General features: G+C 36.8%; 1 protein-coding gene across 1 annotated transcript in view; it reads left to right on the forward strand.

The window, feature by feature from the left end:
* Positions 1-25,055, forward strand: part of COL25A1 (collagen type XXV alpha 1 chain) — a 419,343-nt gene that overhangs the window by 316,698 nt on the left and 77,590 nt on the right. Inside the window, exons 13-15 of the mRNA XM_074342511.1 lie at positions 18,906-18,959; positions 20,925-20,951; positions 23,567-23,611. Coding sequence (XP_074198612.1) covers positions 18,906-18,959; positions 20,925-20,951; positions 23,567-23,611 — 126 coding nt within the window. The remainder of the gene's footprint in view (positions 1-18,905; positions 18,960-20,924; positions 20,952-23,566; positions 23,612-25,055) is intronic.

The raw sequence follows: 25,055 nt of genomic DNA on the forward strand, positions 1-25,055 counted from the left end.
TGGTATTCTGTGCTCTCTGATAGTGCTGATTGGCTTTTCAATCTGGAACCTCTACAGAGACCAGGAAAGCCATTGTGGTGGCTACCAAAGCCACTATCTGGGCCAGTTTGCCAGGAGCCAGAGAGCTGAGCTGGGGACTTTCCTGTCTCCCTCAGAGCTTTTGGACTGGCCCTTTGAACTCCTGTGATTCATCAGCTTGTTTTCCCTGAGGACTTTAAATTCATGCACTCTGAATTGAATTCTAAACTCATGAGGAGTCCAACCCTTCCGGATAGAATAAACCTCCTGGTGAACTGTTCCATCCTGTCCATCTTTTCTTCTGCAATGAGATGTAAACAATAACCATTCAAAACCTACTGAGTCTGCCACTTAGAGTCTATGTGAATTTTGGTGAAGTCCTTGAATTCTCCAGCCTCTATTTCCTCATCTGTAAAAGGGAGACAATAGCAATCCCTACCTAATAAGGTTAATGTGAGGATTAAATGAGGAACTAGGCATAAAACCCTTATTACATGTTTAATATTACTATTAAATTTTCCTTCATCTCATTTTACTGAAATTCTGGAAATTTGATTGATCTCTGTTTTGAGAGATGCTCTATTTCCAGAATTCCTCCATTCCCAAGTGAAATTAGTATTCTCAACCAAATCTTGAGGTAGCTTGTAGTCCACAAGTCAAACACTGGGCACTCCTCAGTAGTTAAATGCCCATGTCACAGCCCTATTTTCCACTTAGTGAAACGCATACCCATTTGCCTCACAAATCTTGGTAAAGACAGAAGATTAACTTTCTGTTTAGAACATTGGAGATCATGGAGGGAAACATAAGCAAACATTTGAAAGTGTATTCATTCTATGATGGATTTGAACATCATATAATCCAAGATGATATTTAGAAAGGACAAAACATGGATATAACATAAATGTTGTTTTTAACATTTGATGAAAAACAAACCTTGTACGCCTAAGGTTAACATTTTGCTTTTTCTTCTTTGTTCCTTTTCTTTTTTCAACACTGAGACAATCATGAAAATTTATAGAAACCTTTAACCTGAAACAAAACAACTTTAAAACTGTCACATATATACTTATGAAGACTGCATATTCTTTATTTTTGCAAAGGAAATATGCAATTTCCTTAGCAAGAGAAAGGAATGTGACATTTTCTTGTCCTAGTCACCAAGTTTAAATTATATTTCAAGGAAATAGACAGTTAATACTTGCAGTTTTATGTCTTGTTATACATCTTTATGGCATTTTAAAGTGTTTTCTGTAAAACCAAGGGAAGCTAAATGATTTCATACTTTTATGAAGGTATCAGCAAAATGAAGTTCAAGATTTGTTTTTCCTATTTAACCTAAAACTTTGTGTATGGAATTTCTGTTAATCCTAGCCATTATCTAACATTTGTAATATTTGTTGTAGCATCTTTAGGAAAATAAGGTGTAAAAAACATGAGTCCAATTCAGTGAAACAGCAGGACACCTAGGTAGTAAAAAAAAAAAGTTGAAAATAGAGTAATCATTCTATACTTAGAGCTTTGGAATGTGCCTTGGTTCTCTAGAATTTATTTTTCTAGAAAGAGAGCTTACAATGACATTAGTAATTTTTAAAGCACCTCGATGTCCTTAAACTGTCTTGAGAAAATTTTTTTTTGCACGTTACAATTTCACTTTTCCAAAGAAGTACTTTAGATGCTTTGAAGATAATTTTCAAATAACGGTTAAGGTAGGATATGATTTCTAAGCTATCAGAAACATGACAAATAACAGCCAGAAATAAAAAGATTCCTCAATTATAAAAAAAGAAAGAAAAGTAAAGGGTTTTAAGCAAATATGGTATTTGTTTTTTATTAAAATATTTTTTATCCATTCAGATTGATAAAATTGGTGATTGGTTTTGGCCAATAACTTGGTGGTAACATTTTTTACCCTATTTTCCTTTAAATTTTGGTCAACTTGATTACTGATCTGAATATTTCTTATTTTTGTAATGGTCCCCCAGTTCCTCAGACCATGTTAGGAAAAAAGACTCACATAAGCAGTAACATGGCATTAAACTCCAGTCTAGCTTCTTCTGGTCTCACAATCTATCGAGGGCTACTAAGCACCCTTCTGTGGAAGTGGAAGGTGGTGTAGAACATGGTCTCTGCAGTCAGAGAGAATTCTTCAAGTCCTTGTCCTCCCCTGGGCAAGTTATGTAATGTTTCTAAGGCTCAGGAGTAAAATATTAATAGAGACTTTGGAGTATTAACTAGATAATGTATCTAAAGTGAACATAATGCAATAGGCGCTCAATAAATACTATCAAGTATCTGTAGTAGTATTAACACACTTTAAGAATTTCAACAAATGAGCCCTAGACTTACGCTCAGGCAGGAAGCAAAGCAAATTGAATTTATGACTGGAAGAAAATAAATATGCAGTTACACATGAAGTGCAATATTTCTCTGTCCCCTAGCTCTCTCCCCACTCAAGCACCCCATTCTCAGTTGCTGGAATTCAAGTACAATAGATAAGGGAAAGAGAAGGAGAAAGAAACATGTCATATTATTTCTTTCTTTTTTTGTTATAGTTGATTTGCAGTGTTGTGTTAATTTCTGGTGTACAGCAAAGTGACTCAGTTATAAGTATATGTATATTATTTTTCATATTCTTTTTCATTATAGGCTATTACAAGGTATTGAATTTAGTTCCCTGTTCTGTACAGTAGGGCCTTGTTGTTTATCAATTTTACATACAATAAAGCTCAGTCACCAGTGTGGGGTCACATAGGAGCGCTGTCCCGGAGTCAGGATGCTCTGTGCTCTTCCACCTTATGTGCAGCCTTTGAAAGTTCCTTTTCCTTCCTGGGCTCAAGGCAGCTTTATTTTTAAATGAGAGAAAGGACTTTACTAATTTATTTTCTAAGTCTCTAAGAGATACGGTGCACTCACAGAAAATCACCCATGTCTTTTTCCAATTCAACCAGTTTCTAGCATCTTCTGGTCCCAATTCTGAAAGCAGTTGTTTCCAAAATTTGGACTTGTTTCCAATAGCCAAAGCATTTAGAGCAAATTTAAAACTAGGTCTTACCTAAACATATGAAATATTGCTTTCTTTGCCTCTCACTAATTGTATTATTGGGCACAAAAACTTTTGTAATTCTCATGAGTAGATCTAGTTGATTCAGAGGTATAATAAACATTTTATTTGTGCTCTGTGATTCATTCCCTCTCTGTCTCTCTCTCTCTCACACACACACACACACAGGCATGTGCCTGAGATGTATATCTGAATATTTGTCAATTAAAACCATACTTCTCAGATATACTGGAGAAGTGGCCTTTTAAAATAATTTTGTGGTAGAAGCATTTTTTAGACTAAAGAATCCTTTGACAAAATTAAATGCTGTCCATAATTTTTGTTTGTATTTATATATATATACAGATATATATGATATATATACACAAATGTGATATATAGGTTATATATCACATATATACATATATCTACCTATATATCAGAACTTTAATAATTTTAATTCTTAGTAGGTGTTATTAGAACATTGCATTTTTCTGCTTTTTCCACATTTTCACATTAATTGGCATCCATAAGAATAAATCATTACAATGACCCTGTATTTGAATAGCAAGCAGTGTCCAGCACTGCGCAGACACCATAGAAGAAAAGGTCTGGGAATAGCGATAAGGCACATTAAAGGGCTACTTTGTGCAGCTCTTAGTTCATATCCTTAATGTTAAATAAAGAGTTTCAGGATTAAAAACAAATTATTTTGTCTAAGCAAGCTAGAATTTTTCTGAGGACCCAGAGTCAACGGTTTGTTTCCAAAGCAAAAGATAAATATCAGATGATCTTTTTTCATGTATTTTCCAAATACTTTCTGGAGTTTCATTATATTTAAAACCAAAATACAATGTAAATGAAATACTGATGTTAGTGTATCATCTTTGAATCTATCCCAGATAGCTATGTGATTTTTAAGTAACATTAAAATTTTATTAGTTTATAGTTATGGTATTTAGAGTTCCTTTTCATCTCCTACCCATGAATCTCACAGTTCTTCGCTGACCTTAATCCTCACAGCATACTTCTAATGACATTTTTATCATAAGCATATTTAGAGAGCAGATAAATGGAAGCTCTCAGACTTCCAAAGGTCAAGTTGCTTATTCAAGCCTGTACGGTGGGCTGTGTGCAATAAACTCGGTATTTTTTATTCCTGATTCACTTTCTCTAGCCACTAAGTACACTCTTTTCTTTTGCTGCCTTGGCTTTATCATTAAAAAGTCTGAATTAAATTCCTGAAGGATTTGAATATGTTGTAGTTCTTATTTTCTGGTTAATTAGCTTAAACTTACCCAGTGATCTATTACCCAATATATTTATAACTTCCCAACTTTTGATTTTAAGAAAAGATATCTAGAGTAAATGAAGTGATTGATTTTTTATTTCAGAGGAGTTTAATAGTTTAGGGAAAGTATCTTACGGCAGTTTAATCCTTTGGGGATTAAAGCTGAGAATTAAACTGTTTTTATTAATTTTTCTACCTTTTAAAGTTAGTGACTGTACACATAAGAATTCTAAGAACGCATGACTTTTTTTCTCCAGTAACTATGGTAATAGGATGATATCTTTCTTCTTGAAGAAACACTATCACTTCCTATTACTAGGTATTTTTTTTATCCAGTTTTATTGAGATATAGTTGGCATATATCACTGTATGATTTTTAGGTGTATAGCATAAAGGTTTGACTTACATATATAGTGAAATGATTACCACAATATGTTTAGTTAACATCTATCATATCATATAGTACAATAAAAAGAATGTAAAACAGAAAGAAAAAATTTCTCCTTGTAATGAGAATTCTTAGGATTTATTCTATAAACAGCTTTCATAGCTGTCATGCAACAATGGTAGCTATAGTCATCATGTGTACATTACATCTCTACTATCTTATAACTGGAAGCTCTTGGCTTTGGTGCAGGTCATCTTCCTGAAGTGCTCACCTTCCTTCAGTTCCCTACACACAAAACCCCCAGTCCTCCACCGCTAGTGACTACAAGTCTGATCCCTTTTTCTATGAGTTTTTGTTTGTTTTTTGTTCATTTTCTTTTGTTTTTTTAAGATTCCACATAAAGTTAAGGTCATAAAGTATTTGTCCTTCTCTGTCTGACTTATTCCACTTAGCATAACACCCACAAGATCCATCCATGTTGTCGCAGATACCAGGATTTCCTTGTTTATTATAGCTGAATAATACACTACAACTTCTTCATCCATTCATCTGTGGATGGACACTAGAATTGTTTCGATGCTTCGGCTATTGTAAATAACGTTGCTGTGAGCATGGGGTGCAGATGTCTTTTTAAGTTAGAGTTTTCATTTTCTTTGGTTATATTCCCTGAAGTGGAATTGCTGGATCATGTGGCAGTTCTATTTTTAATTTTTTGAGGACCCTCCAAACTGTTTTCTGTAGTGGCTGCATCAATTTACAATCCCACCAACAGTGCGCAAGTGTTCCCTTTCTCCACATCCCCACCAGCACTTGTTACCATGTGTCTTTTTGATAATAGCCATTCTGACAGGTGTGAGGTGATATCTCACTGTGGTTTTGATTTGCAATTCCCTGATGATTAGTGATGTTGAGCATCTTCTCATGTGCCTGTTGGCCATCCATATACAGAGTGTTTCATATAGTAAAATCCCATGATCTCTGAGTTTGATTCATACATCATCAGGTATTTTTATATACAAGCTTACTCTTAAAGGGACTTTTCACTCAATTTTACTTATTAAGTGAATATATATATATATCTTTTATATAATTAATTTTAAGTTCCTTTAGAAAGGAATAAAAAGTTGGTTGAAAGAAGTAATGTAATGCTGGCTTGAAATAAAACAATTCTAGCAGGTTTTTTAAAAAAACCTATTTCCCCCTGACTTCATTTGGGCATGTTACTATAATATTTAATACGAGTTATCATTCTACTAAATGCAAATATTGGGGAGGGAAGAATAAATAGTTGAGGAAATGAGATTGGTAAGGGAAGGGGTTTGAGAGGAAGGAAAGTGATCACAGGCTGTTGCAACAACAAAGCAAATGTATTTGAATTATGACATCACCAACTCCACTTGTTTTCCATTTTAACTGAAAAGACACTATATTTAATAGACAGGATCACCAAAATATTTATTTACTAAATCTGATTAAATTACATATTTTAAAAAAATCTGGTGTTTTTTTAAAACTTACTTTAAATGTATTCATTGATTCATCTACCAATTTCTTCAATCTTCCATTCGACAAATCTTTATTCAGCCCTTACTACTAAGTCCAAGACACCATCTGAGCACTGACATTAAAGCTGTCTCTGCCCTCATGGAATTTCAGCTAACTGTGGGATAGGAATATTACATGAACAGTCATACTAAAAATCTGTTAAATGACAGTGCTTTTAAGCACTACAGCAGAGAAGCACAGGGCATCCTGGCCTGGTGCAGAAAGGTCAAGGGATGCTTCCCTGAATAGGTGATTTTAGGTGAGACTTAAACATTTAACGGCAGTTGGCAAAGGGAAGAGGAAATATTACTATGTTGCAGTACTTACAGATTAACATAGACAATCTTGGTCTTAGCGTTTTGTTTCTAAAACACCATATTATGAACCACTGTAAGGTTTTTGTATTCATCATGGACTACTTTTCTTTCCAAGTTTCTGACAACTAAAACAGTAAGTCAATATCAATCACAAAGCCTGTTCTTGTATCATTAGATCTGATCTCTAAATGACACTCTTGATTCTGAATTTTGCACTCAATATGAGGCTGCTATGAAATAACTTATTGTGACAATCAGAACAGCTTAACGTTACCCAGTTCCATCCGTTTGATACCAGGCCAAGTTGCCAAGGGGTAGGAACCATTATCCAACTGTGAAACAGCATCAGTGGAGTTAATTTAGGAGAAACTGAATTTCTTTCAGGATCTTCTTCTCTGTCTTCTCTGCACGATGCAGAGAATAGAAGAGTGCAATGTGTAATAATTACTGACGTGTATTCAGCATTTACTGTCAGGCACTGTCCTAAGTTTTGTGTGCCTGTTACCTCCCTTATTCCTCACAGCAATCCTGTGGAGTGGGTCCTGCTATTATCTACATTTTATTAATGAGGAAACCAAGGCACAGAGAGGATAAATATTTTGTCCAGGGTCACCTAGGTGCTTGTGGTAAAGTTCAACTTGAAAGCCAGTCAGTCTGCTCCAACTGTTAAGGAGTGTAGGTTTTAAATTCAGAAGATCCCAGCTCTGCTATTCAGTATTTCTATGACCTCAGACCAGTTACTTTCCTTCTCTGAGTCTTAGTATCGTCATTTGTCAAATGAAGATTATAATGTTTACTTTAAAGTTTAATCAGACAAAACAAAGGAAGTAATGAATGTAATTGTTTATTAAAAGACATTATTAAATTAGAACAGACTGTTTTCCTCTTTGAATTGGGGGCATTAAGAACGCCATGACTCAGAAACCTGGGTGTACGAGTGGGTGTTAGTAAGAACCTTTGTCTCTTTCTACTACTCTTCACTGATCTTTCAAATTTTTCCAGCTAGACATAACTATTTAACATTTCTATGAATAACTAGGCACATTCTCTTCCCATGTGAAAAGAGTAATTTATCATTCAAACTATACATAGATCTACTACTAGGAACTATACCTTAGGAAAGAAGAAATTAGCTGGGTTTTTAAACTTTAAAAATAGATATATTATCAAGGGCACATTATAAGTCACAGAATACTTAACAGAACTAGTCTTTAAATAAAGGTATTTATTGGCCAAGTAACTTGAAACTCCAGCCCTGACTCAGGCTTCAGCTTTGCGTTGCCCTGGCACCTAAACCTCACCACTGAGAACTCGGTTCTTCCATCTCTTCACTCCATCTTCCACATTGCTGCCTCCATCCTAAACCTCCTCTCCTCTTGGTTGGAAGGTGGCTGCCAATCCACCTGGAGCTTCATTCTTTCCTGTCTGCGTCCAGAGAGTGAATGAGGGTCTTTGCGCAAACATCCGACACTCCTTTTGAGTGTCTTTGTCATTGGATACACACGGGTCACCGCCTCTCCCTCCTTCCCTTGCTGGGGGAATGAATGTCGGATGCTGATTAGCTGCTGCCACTGCAGTTTCTTTTCCAGCAGCCCCAGTCATGCGGAAAGTCGCAGTAAACACTAATTATCTAATTTAGAAGAGTCGTGTAGCACAAGGGAGCTGAACGAGTGTGCTGTTGCTGACTTATCCCAGTCCTCACAGACTTTTCATTTCACGTACGTCCTTCATCCATTTTGCTACTTTGTCTTCCTAAAACATGAGTCTTTGTTCTTAATCTTTTTTTTCCATAAGAGAACACACAGAGAACAATTTCTTTGCTACACAGAAAAGAGAAGCCCTCCACCTCACCGTGGCATCATGTTCCCTGGCTGGTTTTTGCTGACTTTTGCGCCTTTTATACATTATTTAAAAGGGAAATACTGGACAGTGTTTCCCTTAGACCCTCCTCTGCCCTGCTCCTCTTCTGCCATCTCTAAGCCCTCTTATGGTGTGACCCTCCCATGGGGTGAGGAGTCTAGAGGGCCAAGAAAACATGCCCATGCAAAGCCCAGCTCCCCACTTCTAGATCACAGCCCAGGTACCCAGGGCCCAAGAATTCCTGCCTCCACTGTGCTGAGTCCACTTCTACTGCCTATATTGGCCTCTCCCCCAGATCTGTTTTCCCCCAGGTGAACCACAAAGCAGGCATGTGCCCTGGTACACCTGCGGGTGTCCTGGAGCAGCTGCTGGTGGGAGCTGTGGGCAGAGCTTGCAGGCTGCGGGGTCGACACGCAACCCCCAAGGCCCTCCCTCATGAATCGGAGAACTGTGGTTGGGACGAGAAGGGAGGACTGAGGCAGGGAGGGTTGAGATGGGAGGTCATCCATGAGTACTTCTCCCCAGACCTTCACTTTTTAAGGGAGATGTCCTCAAGGCAGTAATTCTTCTCATTTGTGTAAATTTCACCCAAATAAGCTCAACTTAGCTATTTCCTGTGACCTCTAAATGCTTAACTATCTCTTTGCATTTGAATTTCTTTGTTCAAATTATATTTTGTACATTTCTGTCTACATTAGAAGTATAGAAACTCAGATAAGAAGTATTAACCAGCAGACTTATTTCTGAAATAGTCCACACTGTAGTATTATTGATACAACTATCATGTTTTCTTATTTTACATTTTTATACATTTATACTTTTAAAAAAAGCATAATGAAGGTTTGGTTATTAGGTTTAGTTAGATATTACTTTAATCAGCTTAAGACCCATTTCAGTAAATTATCTGAAATGAAATATTTTCATTAAGTTTCTGGCTAATAGAGCTGTCTGCTTTTCTGCTAATTATTATTTATATTACCAATGTGGACAAAGAGATTTTAATTTTAGAGAAGGAGTTTGCTGATAGAATAAATGAAGCCAACCTCCCCTGCAGGGATACCAGTTCTCTGATGCGTAATCGAACCTAACTGCCCAGGCTGGGTTTTCTGTTTCTCTTTTACCATGTTACGAAGACTCTGCCTCCAGGAATGAAACAGAAAAAGCATTAGGTGCTGAGTATGCAAGGAGGAGCTAAAAATGACCGAATTGCTCCGCATTAGAGAGAGTGAAGCTAAATTCCCAGGATAGCCTAGGAAGGAGGGAAGGAAGGAGGAAGGGGAGATGGAAGGGGAGAGAGGAGACAGCAGACATGACAAGAGATTGCATGCTCCATGATGGGACAACTTTCATGGACACCAGAATTCAACCTTGAGCTCATAAAAAGCCTGAAGAGAGTGGATTTTGTCTCTTTCTTTTTTTGATGTAAAAGTAATATATTTTTATAGAAAAAATTTGGGAAATTCATAAAGCATAAACCAGAAAAATATAGTCACTCACAATCAGCTTCTTAGAGATAACTATTGCTAACATTTTAGTGACATTTAGATAGCTCTTTTTGCCTATGTGCAAATATAGATTAGATACTGAATTTTCACTTGCATAAGATTATACAAAGTATTTTTGTAATCTGCCTTTTTAACTGAAGAATATGTAGTGGATATACTTCTATATTGATAAATAGATATCAACATTAACTTTAATGGCTACATGGCATTCTACAGTGTAGATGTACTTAACTGTAACCTGCTTGGATGATCACCTATTGGTGTATTTTAAGTGCTTTGTACTTTTGAGAGTGGATTTCTTGATGCAACTGGTGAAGACCTGAGTGACCCATCTGAATTGGTCTGGAACAAATAGATATGATTCGTACAGATGCAAGAACTCGAGCAGAGAGGCCCGGAGAGCAGGTCCTGGACTTCAGGAGCCTGTGGAATTAGAACTTGAGGCAAGTTTAATCAGATGTCTGAGGAATAAGGAGCCACCAGAGACATCTTTAGTCCAACAACAACAACAACTAATCATAATCATAATCATAATACAAAATCTTAATCCTTTAGAGCTGGGAGAGGGCTAGCATTTAATCTATCCCTACCCACTGCATAGAATAAAAGCCATGCCCCACAGAAGCTCAAGAAATTTGCTGTGTCCCAAGACCAGAAGTAGAAAAACCTGGGATTAGACTGGAGGCTTCCTGAAGCTGCTTTCCTATTTTATGTGAAAATTAAAGGCAAAAGAAACATTAGTATGAAGGAGTTTTTAAGAAGCAATTACTCAGAAGGAACACAAGATAGAGAATCAGAAGACCTGGATTCTAATGTCACATCTGCCTCTTTGCAGCTCTTTGCTTCTGAAAAAGTTAATTCCCCTCTCTGAATGTGTTTCTTCATCTATTAAGAATGACTGGCCTGGTTCCTTTCAACTAAAACATTGCCCTGTTTTGTGAGTGCTTCTGCTTAGGGAGAAGCAGGTGTCAAAATGAGTTCATGGGGTAAATGGTGACGCATGTAGGTTCTGAAAGGGTCTGTGGGGAACTTGAGATGACGTGATCATTTACACAGCCAGTGTTGCCCCAGCTACTGCTCACCCTTCATCCGAGGCACATGGGACAGATAGAGGTGGGGAGAAAACCAAATGTATGGAAATATTTATAATGGCCGGGTCTCTGTACCCATGGGCAGCTGTTGCACCTTTAGTCCTCTAGGCAAACACTCTTCCCCTGACATAGTCCTGGAATGACTCAGGGCTTTTCCTCGGAAATAACGAACGTTCTGCTCATTCCCAGCATCCTGCCTTTCACAGGCTCCTCCCCCAGCGAACCCTGACCCTTCATTTACCTCTGCTTTTCAATTCTGTTTCGGTGTTACCTGCAGGACTTGGATGCGTCACTGCGGGGTTAACATCTCTCCCATCTTCTTCCTGGGTCCCTGTCTCTTTTCCCACCACTGTCTTTTGCCACAGCTGAGACACAGAACCATCTCTTGCCACTGAAATTATAGGTCTTTTCCAACTTCCCAGTAGAGGAGTCTTGCCATCTTCATCTCTCACCAGAGCCATAAGGGCTTCATGTATTTGCCTCTCCTGTATTCATTCATTTCTGTAACATAGATGTGCTAGACAATTATTATGTGCAAGGTATGGTTTCTAGGTAGTGTGGAAAGAGGCATAAACAAAATAAAGTTCATATTCTAGTGGTGGAGAGGGTGTGGGGCTGGGAAATGGAGTGGCCAAAAAAAACAAAGAATGCCCAATCAAATTTGAATTTCAGATGAACAACCCATCATTTTTAATATGATATGTCCATTCAATATTTGGGATATACATAACTAAAAATGACTTGTTTATTTGAAATTATAATTTAGTTGTGTGTCTTGCATTTTTATTTCCCAAGTCTAGCAATCCTACTGGGGGACATAGAAAAGAAACAAAAAATTCTGCCTTAGGTGGTAATTAGCGCAATAAAGAAACCAAAGATAGTGGGCATAGGGAGTGGTGCTGTGTGTGTGGCGGTTGCGGGGTGGATTCCAGGCAACCCCTGTAATAAGGGGACAGTTGAGCCAAAGCTAAGAGGGTGAGAGAGTAAATCCCTGGATATCTGAGGGACGATGTTCCGCGGGAGAGAACCCCAGGTGCACAGGCCCTGGGCTGGCTCCTGCTTAGCATCTTGAAACAGAGTTCAGTGTGGCTGGAGTGGGTGAGAGAGAAGTGGCAGCAGGTGAGCTCAGAGAAGCAGCAGGTACCAGACTAGCAGGGGCCCTGCTGAGGATTTTGACCTTCTCAGTGCAATGGGTCAGACTTGGAGAGAACTGAGTGAAGGAATTCTAAGACTGACTTGTTTTTAGGAGAATGCTGGAGATGGCTGGGTGACAAGGAGACAGGTTAGGAGGTCCCTAAAGTCAGCTGCTAACCTGCACGACTGTGGCTCCCTTGGCCCCTCAACATCCTCTACTCCAGAGCTGTCTTCTGCTCTCGACCTCACACCCATTAACCTACCTTGGAGTCCTGTGGTGGGTGTTTACTCCACAGTGGTGTCTCCATGGTGAAGTCTCACTGGATGTTGACCTGCTTGAATACTGATTGTGTGCCTTCCCTGCTTTTAAAGGCTTTTGGTTGATCACATCTCCTAATAATTATAGAATTTCATCATTTAAACCAATGCTGTTTGATAGAAATATAACACAAGCTCCAAATACAAGCCACATATGTAACTGTGAATTTTCTAGTACCCACATTTTTTAAAAGCTTTTTTTAAAAGCAGGTGATGTTAATTTTAAGACTATATTTTATTTAACTCAGTATATCTAAAACGATCATTCCAACATCATATAAATCAATATTTCAAGATTAATAGTATTCACATTAATGAGATATTTTACCTTTTTTTTTTAACAACTAAGTCTTCAAAATCAGTTTATGTTAAAACATCACATCTCAAAAATGAGCCTCATTTCCAGGGCTCAAAATCCACACGTGGCTAGTAGTACCATATTAGACAATACAGGTTTAAACTCTGCCCATTTTCGAGGGTTAGCCCATGTGTAGTCTTTATGGCATGGAAGCAGGAGGTCAAGGAGAAGTGGGACAATCATCCAGAGAACAAATGGAATCAAATAATGTAAGACTGAGAGCATTTTTTCATATAAATTCTAAATACATTGGTGCTAGACATCTATAAAATGGTGTATATTCCCAACAAAAAATAGATGACCAATTTTGTGATTATTCAGTTTATTTATACAGTATAAGAATCTACTGTGGGCTACTCTGCTTTTATTAAGGCTATGTGGCTCGATTTCTGGTTTTTGATTCCAACTTGTCCCTCTACTTTGTGCTACTTAATACCAAGCTGCACAGTCCTAAATATGTTTAACTGTAACATCAACAAAGATTTTGTTTCTCATTGAATGCAGTGATTGGCAATCTCCAAAATACCGGTGGGTTGTGTTTTAGATGTCACGTCTGTATATAGACAACACATACAGACAAAACTGTTCTAAGGATGAATTAGTTCAGCGGGCCAACTCACACAAACTTAAAAAGATGGTGGAGCTAAATCGTAGTATTAATGGAATAATCTGGATCTCTCTTAAGTCAAATTTCTTAAACTACGGGTGTGTATTCCTGGGAGCTCATGGAAGTGTGCAGGAGCACAAAAAGACAAAGGGATTATCCAGGGCATTGATGACACTAAGTTTGGGGCTAGGATTCTTAGTTTACATTTTTGTGTGGTAAAATGCTACGTTTCTAGAAATTTCAAGGTAAAATATGTTGGTCATTTTCTGCCTCCTGCCTTCACCCAAGTTTATGTTCATACACGCTTGCCGTTATGGAGCTAGAGTGAAAGCCTAAACTCAACTTAAGTAGAGAGAGAGAATAAGTACGAACGGAGAACAGAAACCCCATTTTCGTGATTCTTCCCAAATAGTTATATCTGAAAGCCCCTGTGGGTGCCTCACTGCCTTCAGAGACCCCTCCTCTACCAAGGGTTGTTTACCCAGTAGCTGCCAAAGCCTCTGAGGCCCTGACACCTTACAGAGGGTCGCCCCACTCCCCACCATGCCTGCCTGCAAAAGAGGAGGGACTAACAGCCGGTCCTGCTCACCACTCGAGCCACTGCAATCCTTCTGCTCACTGTCGCTGTCGGAAAGAAAGGCCCAGTCCACCCAGTGTTTTACAGAGTTATCAGCGACCATCTTCAGTCTATTTTATTATACATACACACCAACCCCACTCACTCCAGAGGTATGAGAACAACCTTAAGACTGATACCATATTATGCTCAGTATCACTCCTTCCGTCTGCAGCTGGTATATGTTCCTTATAGAGCAGTCCGTGCCTTGTCCACCAGGAATATGTTCAAAGACCCCCAGTGGATGCCTGAAACCAAGGACAGTACTAAACCCTATACATACTATGTTTTTTCCCTATACGTACATACCTATGACAAAGTTTAATTGAGAAACCAGGTACAGTTAGAGAACATCCAAATTGCCAGCATTCAGGGCCATTATTAACTGAAATAGGAATTACTTGAACACAAGCACTGTGATACTGTGACAGTCCATCTGATAACCTAGCTGTGGCTACTAAGTGACTAACGTGCAGGATATGCTGGACAAAGGGCGGATGAATCACGTCCTGCGTAGGAGGGAGCAGGGTGGCACTGGTTTTCATCATGCTACTCAAAACTGTGCACAGTTTAAAACTTCTGAATACTTTGTTTCTGGAATTTTCTGTTTAATATTTTCAGACCTTGGTTGACCACGGATAGCTGAAATTAAGGAAAGCAAAAACTGAGGATAAGTGGGGACAATTGTAGTTATTTTCGTCTTCTGTTTAGAGGAGTGCTTTCTGAAAATGCAGTGCTTAAGAGAAACAAATCTGTATCGGCAAGGTGAATATAACATTATACTATGCTAAACATTTAAAGCTATAAACCATTTTAAATTCCCATCACCAGAATGGAAAGCAATTGTGATTGAAGTAACAGTGAGCAATATTACTGTTAAAGACATTTCTCTTTAACACTCAATTTCGTGAAAAAACTACATTCCTTTCTATCTTTAAGTGTTCTTTCAAGCTGCACATGAATAGCAGTACCTGAAATAATTGTAAGAGCCCTGAGTGATGTTTTACATTAGAGTTCTAAAGAATGTCTGATCTAAAAAAAGAAAGAAAGCAGTAGCATCATTCTTAAAAGTCCGTCCAAATTATTTTTAGCTTAAATGCAAAACTTGTCATTTGTTACTAATACACTAGGAATAGCCTTAGAATTTAAAGCATAGTACAGAAAACCCCGTCAATCTATCTGTAGTTAAAAGGTTAGCTGCTATTTTTCTTTATTCCTATCTTTGGAATGTCCTTGGTACTTGTGAATATGAGATGTATTCAGAAATAGATGAACAGATTATCCAATTAACATGAGACTAGCTCTCCACACACACACAATCTAATTCTCATTTTTTCTGTACTTTTCTGATATATCTTTCTGTAGGTGTACATTTTTACTAAATTGTGTGGTACTATATCATTGTAACTTTATTTGAAGAGGCATCATGATAATATTTTGTCCTCTTACACCAGAAAATATTCATGCCTCCATGACAAATGCTTCATTCTTCACTGAGACTTCCCTTTGATTTCTGTTTATTGGGCCTCTTTATAAAGTGCAAGAAAACTGCTCAAAGTAAAAAGTTCCATCCCATTTAGATGTCTCCTAAGTTATTTATGCAGATATCTTTTTTTTTTTTTGCAATCAAAAATAAGCTCTCTGAGCACAGGCACCTATCATGTCTATTTCATCTTTATGTCCCATGAAACACTCAGCCCAAAGTAAAACATATAATAAATTTTCACTAAATGTTAGTTGAATAAATTAACGTCTTCCAGAATCCCACTGCTTGGCCTTAGTACTCAGAGTTGTATAGCATTTCTTATTTAACATTCTTTTAATACAACCTGGGAAACTACATTTGAACAATCACAGAATGTTCCACAACCTCCTAATCTGAATTTGAATGTATTTTTCTTGACATAATTTATTGAAAAGGTAAAATGCTTTGAGTCATTTTTCCTTCTTTTCATCTTCCCTGGGCTCACTCAGGAAACAGCCTTACTCACTTCTTAGCTTTAAAATCTTGCTAGTTACCTATTAACCTTCCAAGGGATAAATGTAAAACTGAGCACCAGTAAATTCTCATTTGTGCTTATTAAAGTAGCCCCAAAAGTAATTAAAACTGTGATATACAATGCTGACGAAGTTGTGAAAAAGTAACAGAGTAAGCGTCTAGAAAAGCAGATAAAATTCAGATCCCCTTTGGAAAGCAATTTAGAAATATTTACAGAGGTGTTTATTTTAGTTTATCTTTAGTAGCAAAAATTAGAAACAGCCTAAGTATTCAGTGATTTGGGACAGATTAACTATAAAATGTTCATGCCTGATTTTGATAGCTGATAACCTATTCACAAGACAATGACAAATACTGTCTAAAAACAAATGTGTGGTATAAAATAATAAAAAATCAGCATGTCAAACTATGTAATAAGCTTACAATTGCTTGAAATATGTAAGCATAAATTTAAAAGACTAGAAGGAAATAGGACAAAATGAAAACAGTTATTATAGAGTGATGGGATTATGGATGCAATTTTTTGTTTCCTTTTATGTTGAAAGATTATTTTAACAAAATATGAAATCAAAGGGAAAAAAGGATCAAGTTTTAGTCCCTCGATGTTCATATTTTAAGAAGGATGTTATGCAGATACCTAAGCAACGTTTGTCTTCCTTGCTTCAAAATCTCAGCATGTATTTCGTCTCGTTCCAGGGGCTTAACTATTTTTTTTAAATAACTCTGGCTACCATAGCTATTCTTTGAAAGTCTAAACAAAGTGTGTATTGTTCCCTGGCAGCATCTCTTGTTTGCATTAAACCATGAGTTATGATATTAGTGCATCCTGTTGCAAGTTCTTTGAAGAAAGCTCTTTTTCTGGCCGCTTAGTAGATGATAGTCGTCTTTCAGGGTGTATTCAATTTCCAATGGAGTTCTGACCCTTGGTTTTGTACAAATGATACATCAAAAATTTTCTTATAATGGCCATCGTTACTCCAAGTCAACATATTTGCCATTTTACCAAGGAGCGTGCAAGAGTTATGATTACAGTGTAACTTTTTAAACTTTATATATGAAGCAGAGTTTCTTCCATGAGTTAAGACTTCAGCAATTACAATAATCTAGTATAATAGTAAAATATTTTTTGCTTTTCTAGAAAGACACTGCAAGCTTCACATTGCTTAGTTTATCTGATAGGTGTACAAAAATCATCTTTATGTAAGTTACGTTTAATTCAGGTTTCTGTACATTCTGAAAGGTCATTATAAATGAGGAGTATAAACCAAATGACAATGAGGATAGAAATATTCAACATTGACTCCCAATTTCTACATGCATTCATTCATCCAGCAGTGCATCATTGTGTTAAAAGCACAATGCTCTTAAGTCAGAGTTGTATAAATCTGGAAAAATTACTTTACCTCTCTGTGCCTTAGTTTCTTCATCTATTAAATAGAGATAAAGATAGTACTTGCCTCAGAGAAATTTGTGAGAATTGAGTTAGTGAACGTAAAGTTCCTGGCACTTAAGAAATGTTACTGTTTTACTAATGTATATGTTTTTGAAGGTAAGAGCACAAATATTAAAATGTCACAACTCTTGCCCTCCAGGCAACTTAGAAAGCATTCTTAAAAGTCAACTAAGTTTGCTGTGAACCTAAAACTGCTCTAAAAAATAAAGTCTAATTTTTAAAAGTCAACAAAGGAGCAACTTTTTAACTGTCAGTGGAAAGAAACTTGTCTAGGAGTTGAAGTGCATAATAAATGGCTTTGGGAATATTTTTGAATGAAAATGAAATTCTAGTTGCTGTAAGTTTAGCCAAATGAAACTGTTAAAAGCCACAGTGTCTTTCTTTTTTCTCCTAGTTGTACAGAGCTACAATTGACATATAACACTGAATTAGTTTTAGGTGTTCAAAATAATGGTTTGACATATGTATATGTTATGAAATGATTACCACAGTAAGCTTAGTTAATATCCAAAATCTCACATAGTTACAAATTTCTGCCTTGTGATGAGAACTTTTAAGATCCACTCTCTTAGCATCTTTCAAATATACCATACAGTACTGTTAACTTCAGTCAGGGTGAAGACTACCTTTCCTTTACTTCTGAGCACTTCAGGGGACTTTCCCTCTTTGGAAGACAACTGCAGGTTCAGAGTCTAGAAAGACTGATGCACATCACCATCTTTCTGAAATAGGAAATTTTTCTAGCTAATAGCCATCGTATTTTCCCCAAATGCCTGTCACTCTATGACAATGGAAACCACGAATCTGGAGGTTTATTTTAATTGTCTTTACAGTGAAACTGGAAAGAGAAATCAAAGCCGTTTTTCACATTTGTGTCAAATGTGTCTAAATGAATTAAATACATGTTCAGAGATGTGTATATTCTTCAAGATTTAGATTTGGAGATGCTCATCTGGTGAAGTCTAATAAATATAATGATTTAGTCTCTATTTTCCTAAGCTGATGAATCATTTAAAAGTTCTCCATCAAGAAAGTCTTAAATTTCCAAATTAGTTTTATTCAATCTTTTACTAAGTCAACAAATACTTATTTGATGTCCCTAGCACCATGCTAGCTATTAATTTCCATTGGTAATTTGCTTTCCCTTTCTTAGTGAGAGAAGACTGAATACAGGAAATTAACCCTGCTGTACCCTTGGTCCCAGCACATGAAATTTTGGACCAAACAAGCTAACTTGTGTAACGTAACCACTTATATTCTGTGTGCAGCCAGAGCATTATTGGATGGTTATATCCTCTGATGATCTATATAATGTGTTGATTTTGTCCATTTTATTTAGTAGTATCTATTTTTCAATTTGAGGGTGAGCCCGGGTTGCCTGGAGCAGTTGGACAGAATGGAATACCAGGGCCAAAGGTTAGTACCAAGAAAACCAAGCAGAATCATTTGAGACATGAGTTTTCATGATGCTGTAAGCTATTACAACTTTTTCATATCCCACTGGTTTTACTTGAATGGAATCTTTGTCAATAATGTAGTATTCTGTAGTGTAAAACTTTGTGACTAAAGAATAAATTATGTTTGTAATTCTCATTAGCATTAAGATTGTAGAGAAACAAATGGGATATGATTCTCCAAAATTTTATTTCTGGTATACTTAAATATATGAGAAAGCCTGTGTTTAAAGTATGACTGTTATCATTTTACCACCTAATGAGCATATTAAAACGTAGGCCATGTCCATACTGCCAAAATTTGCATGATTTTTATAAGACATACTGAAGAAGATGTTCACAGTGCCTCTGTGACTTTTCCTCAAGATTTGGCCACCTCCAGGACTGACACAACATAACCAGTTAATCAAATGAAAAGCATAATAAAGATGTGGCATGTTTGAAATTTAAAAATGGATGTAGCCTGAATTACTAAGCAGGGAAAAAATGTAATGAGGATTTGTGGGTTTTTTTTTTTTTTTGGATTCCAAGTTTTCTTTGTTTCTGAAAGAACAAATGAATCTGTTAAATATAAAAAGATTGGTGACAGTTTAGTTTAAACCAAACAGGCAGACAAATCCGAAATCCTTTGATGAGTGACCATCCCTTGAAGTACAAAACTAACGTCTAATCCCATCAGCTGTGCTGGTGTGTATCCATACCCACAGATGCCTGTCAGCTGATTTTTCAGATCACATTGCTATTGACAAGCACCTAGGACAGACTTAAAATTTATAGACCTGTCCTTTGTCCTTCAGGAGAGGAAAGAAAATACTCCTTCTGGGACTACAGCCATTTTCCTGTCTTCTTCCCTCTCTAGCTCCACGCTAAAAAGCCAAATGATAGGCGTTAATGCTTAATGCATGTTCTCAGTACTATTCTTCTGTTGCCTAGCGACCATCAGGACGGATGTTGAGCAGTGCAAGGTAACCAGAAATTCAGAAAGCCAAAGGGTCAGGCCGACTTTCAGGGAGTAAAAAGAGTGTTGCCTTCAAACTGACTTTTAGAGTGGATTATAATTTTAAAAAACACAGTAACCACCTTAAAAATAATTCTTAAAGCAATCTGATCTTATTACAATGCTTTCTTAACCTGTCCTTGAGAGAATTATTATTACAATGTGTGTGATTTGCTTTAGAACTCTCTGACTCCGTCCCCTGTCCCTTCACGGGTAAAGTGAAAATGAGATCCTTTCCAGAACACAATTTTGCATTTTAGTCCTCATACTGTCATGGTCATCATTTTGAGTAAAGACATTTCTCCTAAACTCTCTTAGATTCTGCCCCATTCTGTTATCTTTTCTGAAAGAATCAGTGTCTAATAAAGGACCCCTGATTTGTACATGCTGGTTAACAACAGGTTGAAGACAGTTTGCAACATTGGGAAGGGGCCCAAGCTCAGGCTTTAGCGTTTATGGTCATGTCAGAGGAAGACAGGTAGGCGAACTACACGGGTACTCTGGACCCCTGAAATAATCCATGCACCAGGGATTGCTTTGAATAAGATTTTGTGGAAGGATGTGCTTGTTCACCTTATTGAGTCTGATTTTGGGCAGAATAAAAAGTCATCTCAGAAGCCTCTCGAGACGTTGAATAGCCACAACATTGTTCTCCGTAGGTCCCAAAGCCAAATGTTGCCTGATAATCTTAAATATTTTTCTTTAGCCTCAAAAGCAAAGAATAAAGGTTACATTTGCTATGGATATCCATACTCAATTCTCCAGGAAGCTCATCTTACCATTTGCTTTTATATAGCCACTATACATTCCCAAAATAGAAAGTGTCACTTATAATTTATCTAGTATGTTCAATATCTCATTTTGTTTGGTGTTGCTTAATTAGGCGTTTTATAATTTAATATATCATCCAATCTTTGTTCTTTTGCCCAGGGAGAACCTGGAGAACTAGGAGAAAAGGTGAGAGTGAGTCTGCGTATTTTTATCTATTTTCCCCCAAAGAGGTATCAAAGTGAACTTTATTCAAGTATGGACGCGTAGATAGAGGTATACAGGAGTACCTTGGAGACATTACAGGTTGGGTTCCAGACCACTGCAATAAAGCAAATAATGCAATAAAGCAAGTCACATGATTTTTTGGTTTCCCAGTGCCTATAAAAGTTGTGTTTACCCTATGCTGTAGTCTGTTAAGTGTTCAATAGCATTATGTCTAAAAAACCAATGTGCTTACCTTAATTCAAAAAATAATGCAACGCAAAGTGGCCACAAACCTTCAATTTGTAAAAAGCACAGTGTCTTCAAAGTGCAATACGGCAAAACAATAAAACAAGGTATGCCTATATATATAGATATAGATAAATATAATGACCACTGTTTTTTTCAAATTGTTAATTAGTGGAAGGAGAAAATAGTATAATTCGTATGTGAGTACAGAAGTTTGGGTAAAAAGATTTAAATGAACGGAGGGGAAGGGAGCAAATTTAAACATTCTATGTCAGGCTTTTAAGTGGCTTTCAAAAATCCCTAGGCCTGCAAAAGTTCTATTCTACCTATTTGCTAGTGCCATTCCAAAACTTTTCTAAGCATCCATGTCTTTCTCTAGTGCTTCTTAGGTCACTGGGTTAAAGAGATACAGATGTTTACCTGCAGCAAATATACTGATAGTTGCCCCACAAAGAATTCCCATAAAAATCAGAAAGAGAAACAGCAGGAGAAGTAGAGTGCATATGTTCAATTTCTCTTAGATGGACATTCTTTCTTACTACTTTGGGGGACGGTCTCATGCTGTTTCCTTTCACAGTGTTTGAGAAGGGTGCTGTCTGTGTAGGAAACTACCAGGATATCACATAATGCTCTTCATAAGTGATACGATCTTTCTGACAAATCAGTATTCATCACCACTAATCCCCAAAGAAGTACATCTACAGATCCAGCAAACTTCGTGAATGTAAATGTATTTTTGTATTTTGTAACGCAAAACTAGAAAGACATTCATTTAAAGGGAAGGAGAGCAAAACAGAGGGGCAGCTCAGTCAAACCTTTCACCTCAGGACCACTCTGAGCCAGTTTTCCTAATAAGAATGTTTGTCTTGTTTGTTTTGTTTTCTAATAAAGAGATTTCCAAGCAATTTTTTAAAGTGTGCTAATGGGCTGCCTTCAAAGACCCCTCACAACTGGTGATCAGTACATTTATTTGGCATCCAGCCAATTCATGGTAATTAATTTGAAATTCATTAGTCATCAGATGGCTCTTTTGTGTAGAAATTAAGGAGGGAAAAGGAACAATGCCAGCCCCATTCCAGGCACTCATCAGATACAGTGGCTCAGGCTCCCCGGCCACGGTGGTGGACCTGTCACCATAAAAGAATGCCTGAGCATCTTAGCTTCATGCTTATTTGAAATGAGAAAAGAAAATGAAGAGAAAAAGTTAAAATCTCCCTCCCTCTTCATCCCTCCCTCTCCCAGGGAAACTAATACCAATAGTGTCTCTGTGATTTTATGGAAATTTTTAAATGATAGAAAAGTGAGCTCTTATGAAGCTAGACAGAAGGGTATCCCAGCTTATGGAATGTATGAACAATGATGCATTGTATTGCTAATGGCTATCATTAACAGCTTCGGATGTGTCAGATAACTTCTCTAGTTGCTTTAGACACAAGAATTGTTTATTTCTTAAAACCCCATAATATATTCTTGCCCTTACATTACACAAGTGAGAAATTTTATGGGAAAAGAATTTCATTTGCCCAGTAGGTACTGGAGCTGGGCTCTGTCTCTCTGGCTCCAAAGTTCATGATTTTTCCACTGGAACATGCTGTAAGACTTCGAGAATTCAGAATTTAAGGAAGCAAACATGGCTAACAAACAATGACTTTTTTTTTTTTTTAATGCACTGCTTTATGTAGAAAAGAGAGCTCAGTGAAGGGAATAGACAGAGAAACTCTCAAAGATAACAAAGGAAGTATAAACTCCTCAATTTATCTTACTATGATTGTTTTAGGTTTTCTAATAAAATGGAAAACATTTATTTCACAAATGCAAAACATATAGGCCAGATAAATCAATATTCATGCACCAGTTTTGAGGGCTGTGTCATGACTTTGAGGGCCTGGAGATTTGAGATGGACTAGGAGACAGATTAGGATTTATACAGAGTTATGGGAAGGGAGTGGACAGGAGTCCAGGAGGCAGGAATGGCGGGAGGAAGGAGACAGAGATGGTGGCATAAGGAGAGAGTCAGGAGAAAGTCTTTGTTACAAGTGAAGCTCTGAGCAGAGGAGAAAAGGGATAGAGTTAAGGAGGCTCTAAGTGCCAAAAAAGCTATCAGAAGTCAGAGAAATTGCTTTCTGTTAATATTGTGGAGTACTTTAAAACTGTTCAGTTGCATTCATTGTAATAAAATTTATTTGGACCCTTTGATATCAGGCAGCTGGTCAAGTAACAGTCCATTAGCTCTACAGGACATGTACAACAGATTTTGATATATAGTGCCTATGGAAGAAAAAATAATGAAACATATTTTCTGCTTAATGTCACCAATATATTTTACACATATTGCTTTTTTCCCTCCTTAGGGAGATGCTGGAGAGAATGGCCCCAAAGGTGACACAGGCGAAAAGGTACAGTGTTGTGAAACATGAAAGAGTATGTGTATGGGCAAGCAATATTGTTTTCGTGTATATGAAAATGGCAGATTTTGAGAGAGTGAGTGGTAGTAGCTTAATATGACAAGATCAGAGATAATTCTGCAGGATTAGGAAACATAAATATCTAATTTATAAAAGATGATTATTCCACAAGCTTCTAGCTACAAATTTAAATATTTTAAAAGTAAAGTGTTATGTCAAAAATTCTAGAAAATGTGAAGTTAGGTTTCCCGTAATATGGCTTTCAAAGAAAAAAAGACACTTATTCATGTGTAAATGAATACTCCCTTTATACACAGAGATATAAAAATTGAGTTCCTAAAATGATTGCATTTGTCCCAGTTTTAGGACAGAAGATTGCAGAGGATTGGGATCAGATGTCAAAGTTAGATAATAAGTTAATGTCAGTCGCTTAGAGCCTCTAATGCAGTCTTGAAGAGTTGCCTCAACTTGAAATCTCTAAATTCAGATATTTTGTCAGCCTTTGTATTATTATTATTATTATTATTATTATTATTATTATTATTATTATTATTATTATTATTATTATTATTATTATCATTTGTCTTTTAAACCATTATTGGCATTTATGTTGCAGTGGTCTTTGGTTCATCTTCCTATCTCCTCTTTTTTCCCCAGTCCATCACAGCTTTCTGCTTTGATTCTTACTTCTCAGACATCTCTGACATATAAAGAAATTTTTATTTCATTTGTGCTGTATGTTAAGAATTAAGAAAAAGAGCTTCTAAGAAATTAAAAATAGTATAGTCAGATTTTAATTTTAGTCAAGCTAAGTGACTAAGTGATTTTAAAAAGTGATTCATTTAGGCTTATAATTGAGAATGAGAATACTCTACTTTGAAAATTATTACACTACAGGTGGATAATAGTTAGTCATAAAAACATACCCATAAAATAAAAAGAAATTTATCTTTCTCATTCTTATAAATATTAATACCAATATGGCCTGGGTGGTAGGAATAAGTTAATGTCACCAAGTAGCAATTGTGTTTGTAGTTTGAAGAGCAGTCTAGAAATTTGAGTGGACTCCCAGTTTCTTGTAGACCAGGGCTTCTCAGCCTCAGCACTACTGACATTTTGGGCCAGATAATCCTTCCTGGGGAGGCTGTCAGATGTCTAGCATCCTTCCTGGCCTCTGCCCACTAGAAGCCAGTAGCATCCTCGAGTATGACAATCAACCTTACCTCTAGACATTGCCAGTTGTCCCCAGGAAACAAAATCATCCCTCATTGAGAACCACTGCTGTAAACCCATTTTATTCATCTGTCAAATTTAAGTATCACACTGCAATCCAACATGGCTTGAATATGTTTAATACTGACAGGACCAGTCGTATACCTGTATTAAGTCATGAAGTCAAAATTTCAAACCCCAGCTCTATAAACATGACTGGTAT

Source organism: Camelus bactrianus, chromosome 2 (assembly GCF_048773025.1).
Source record: "Camelus bactrianus isolate YW-2024 breed Bactrian camel chromosome 2, ASM4877302v1, whole genome shotgun sequence".
Lineage (NCBI taxonomy): Eukaryota > Metazoa > Chordata > Mammalia > Artiodactyla > Camelidae > Camelus > Camelus bactrianus.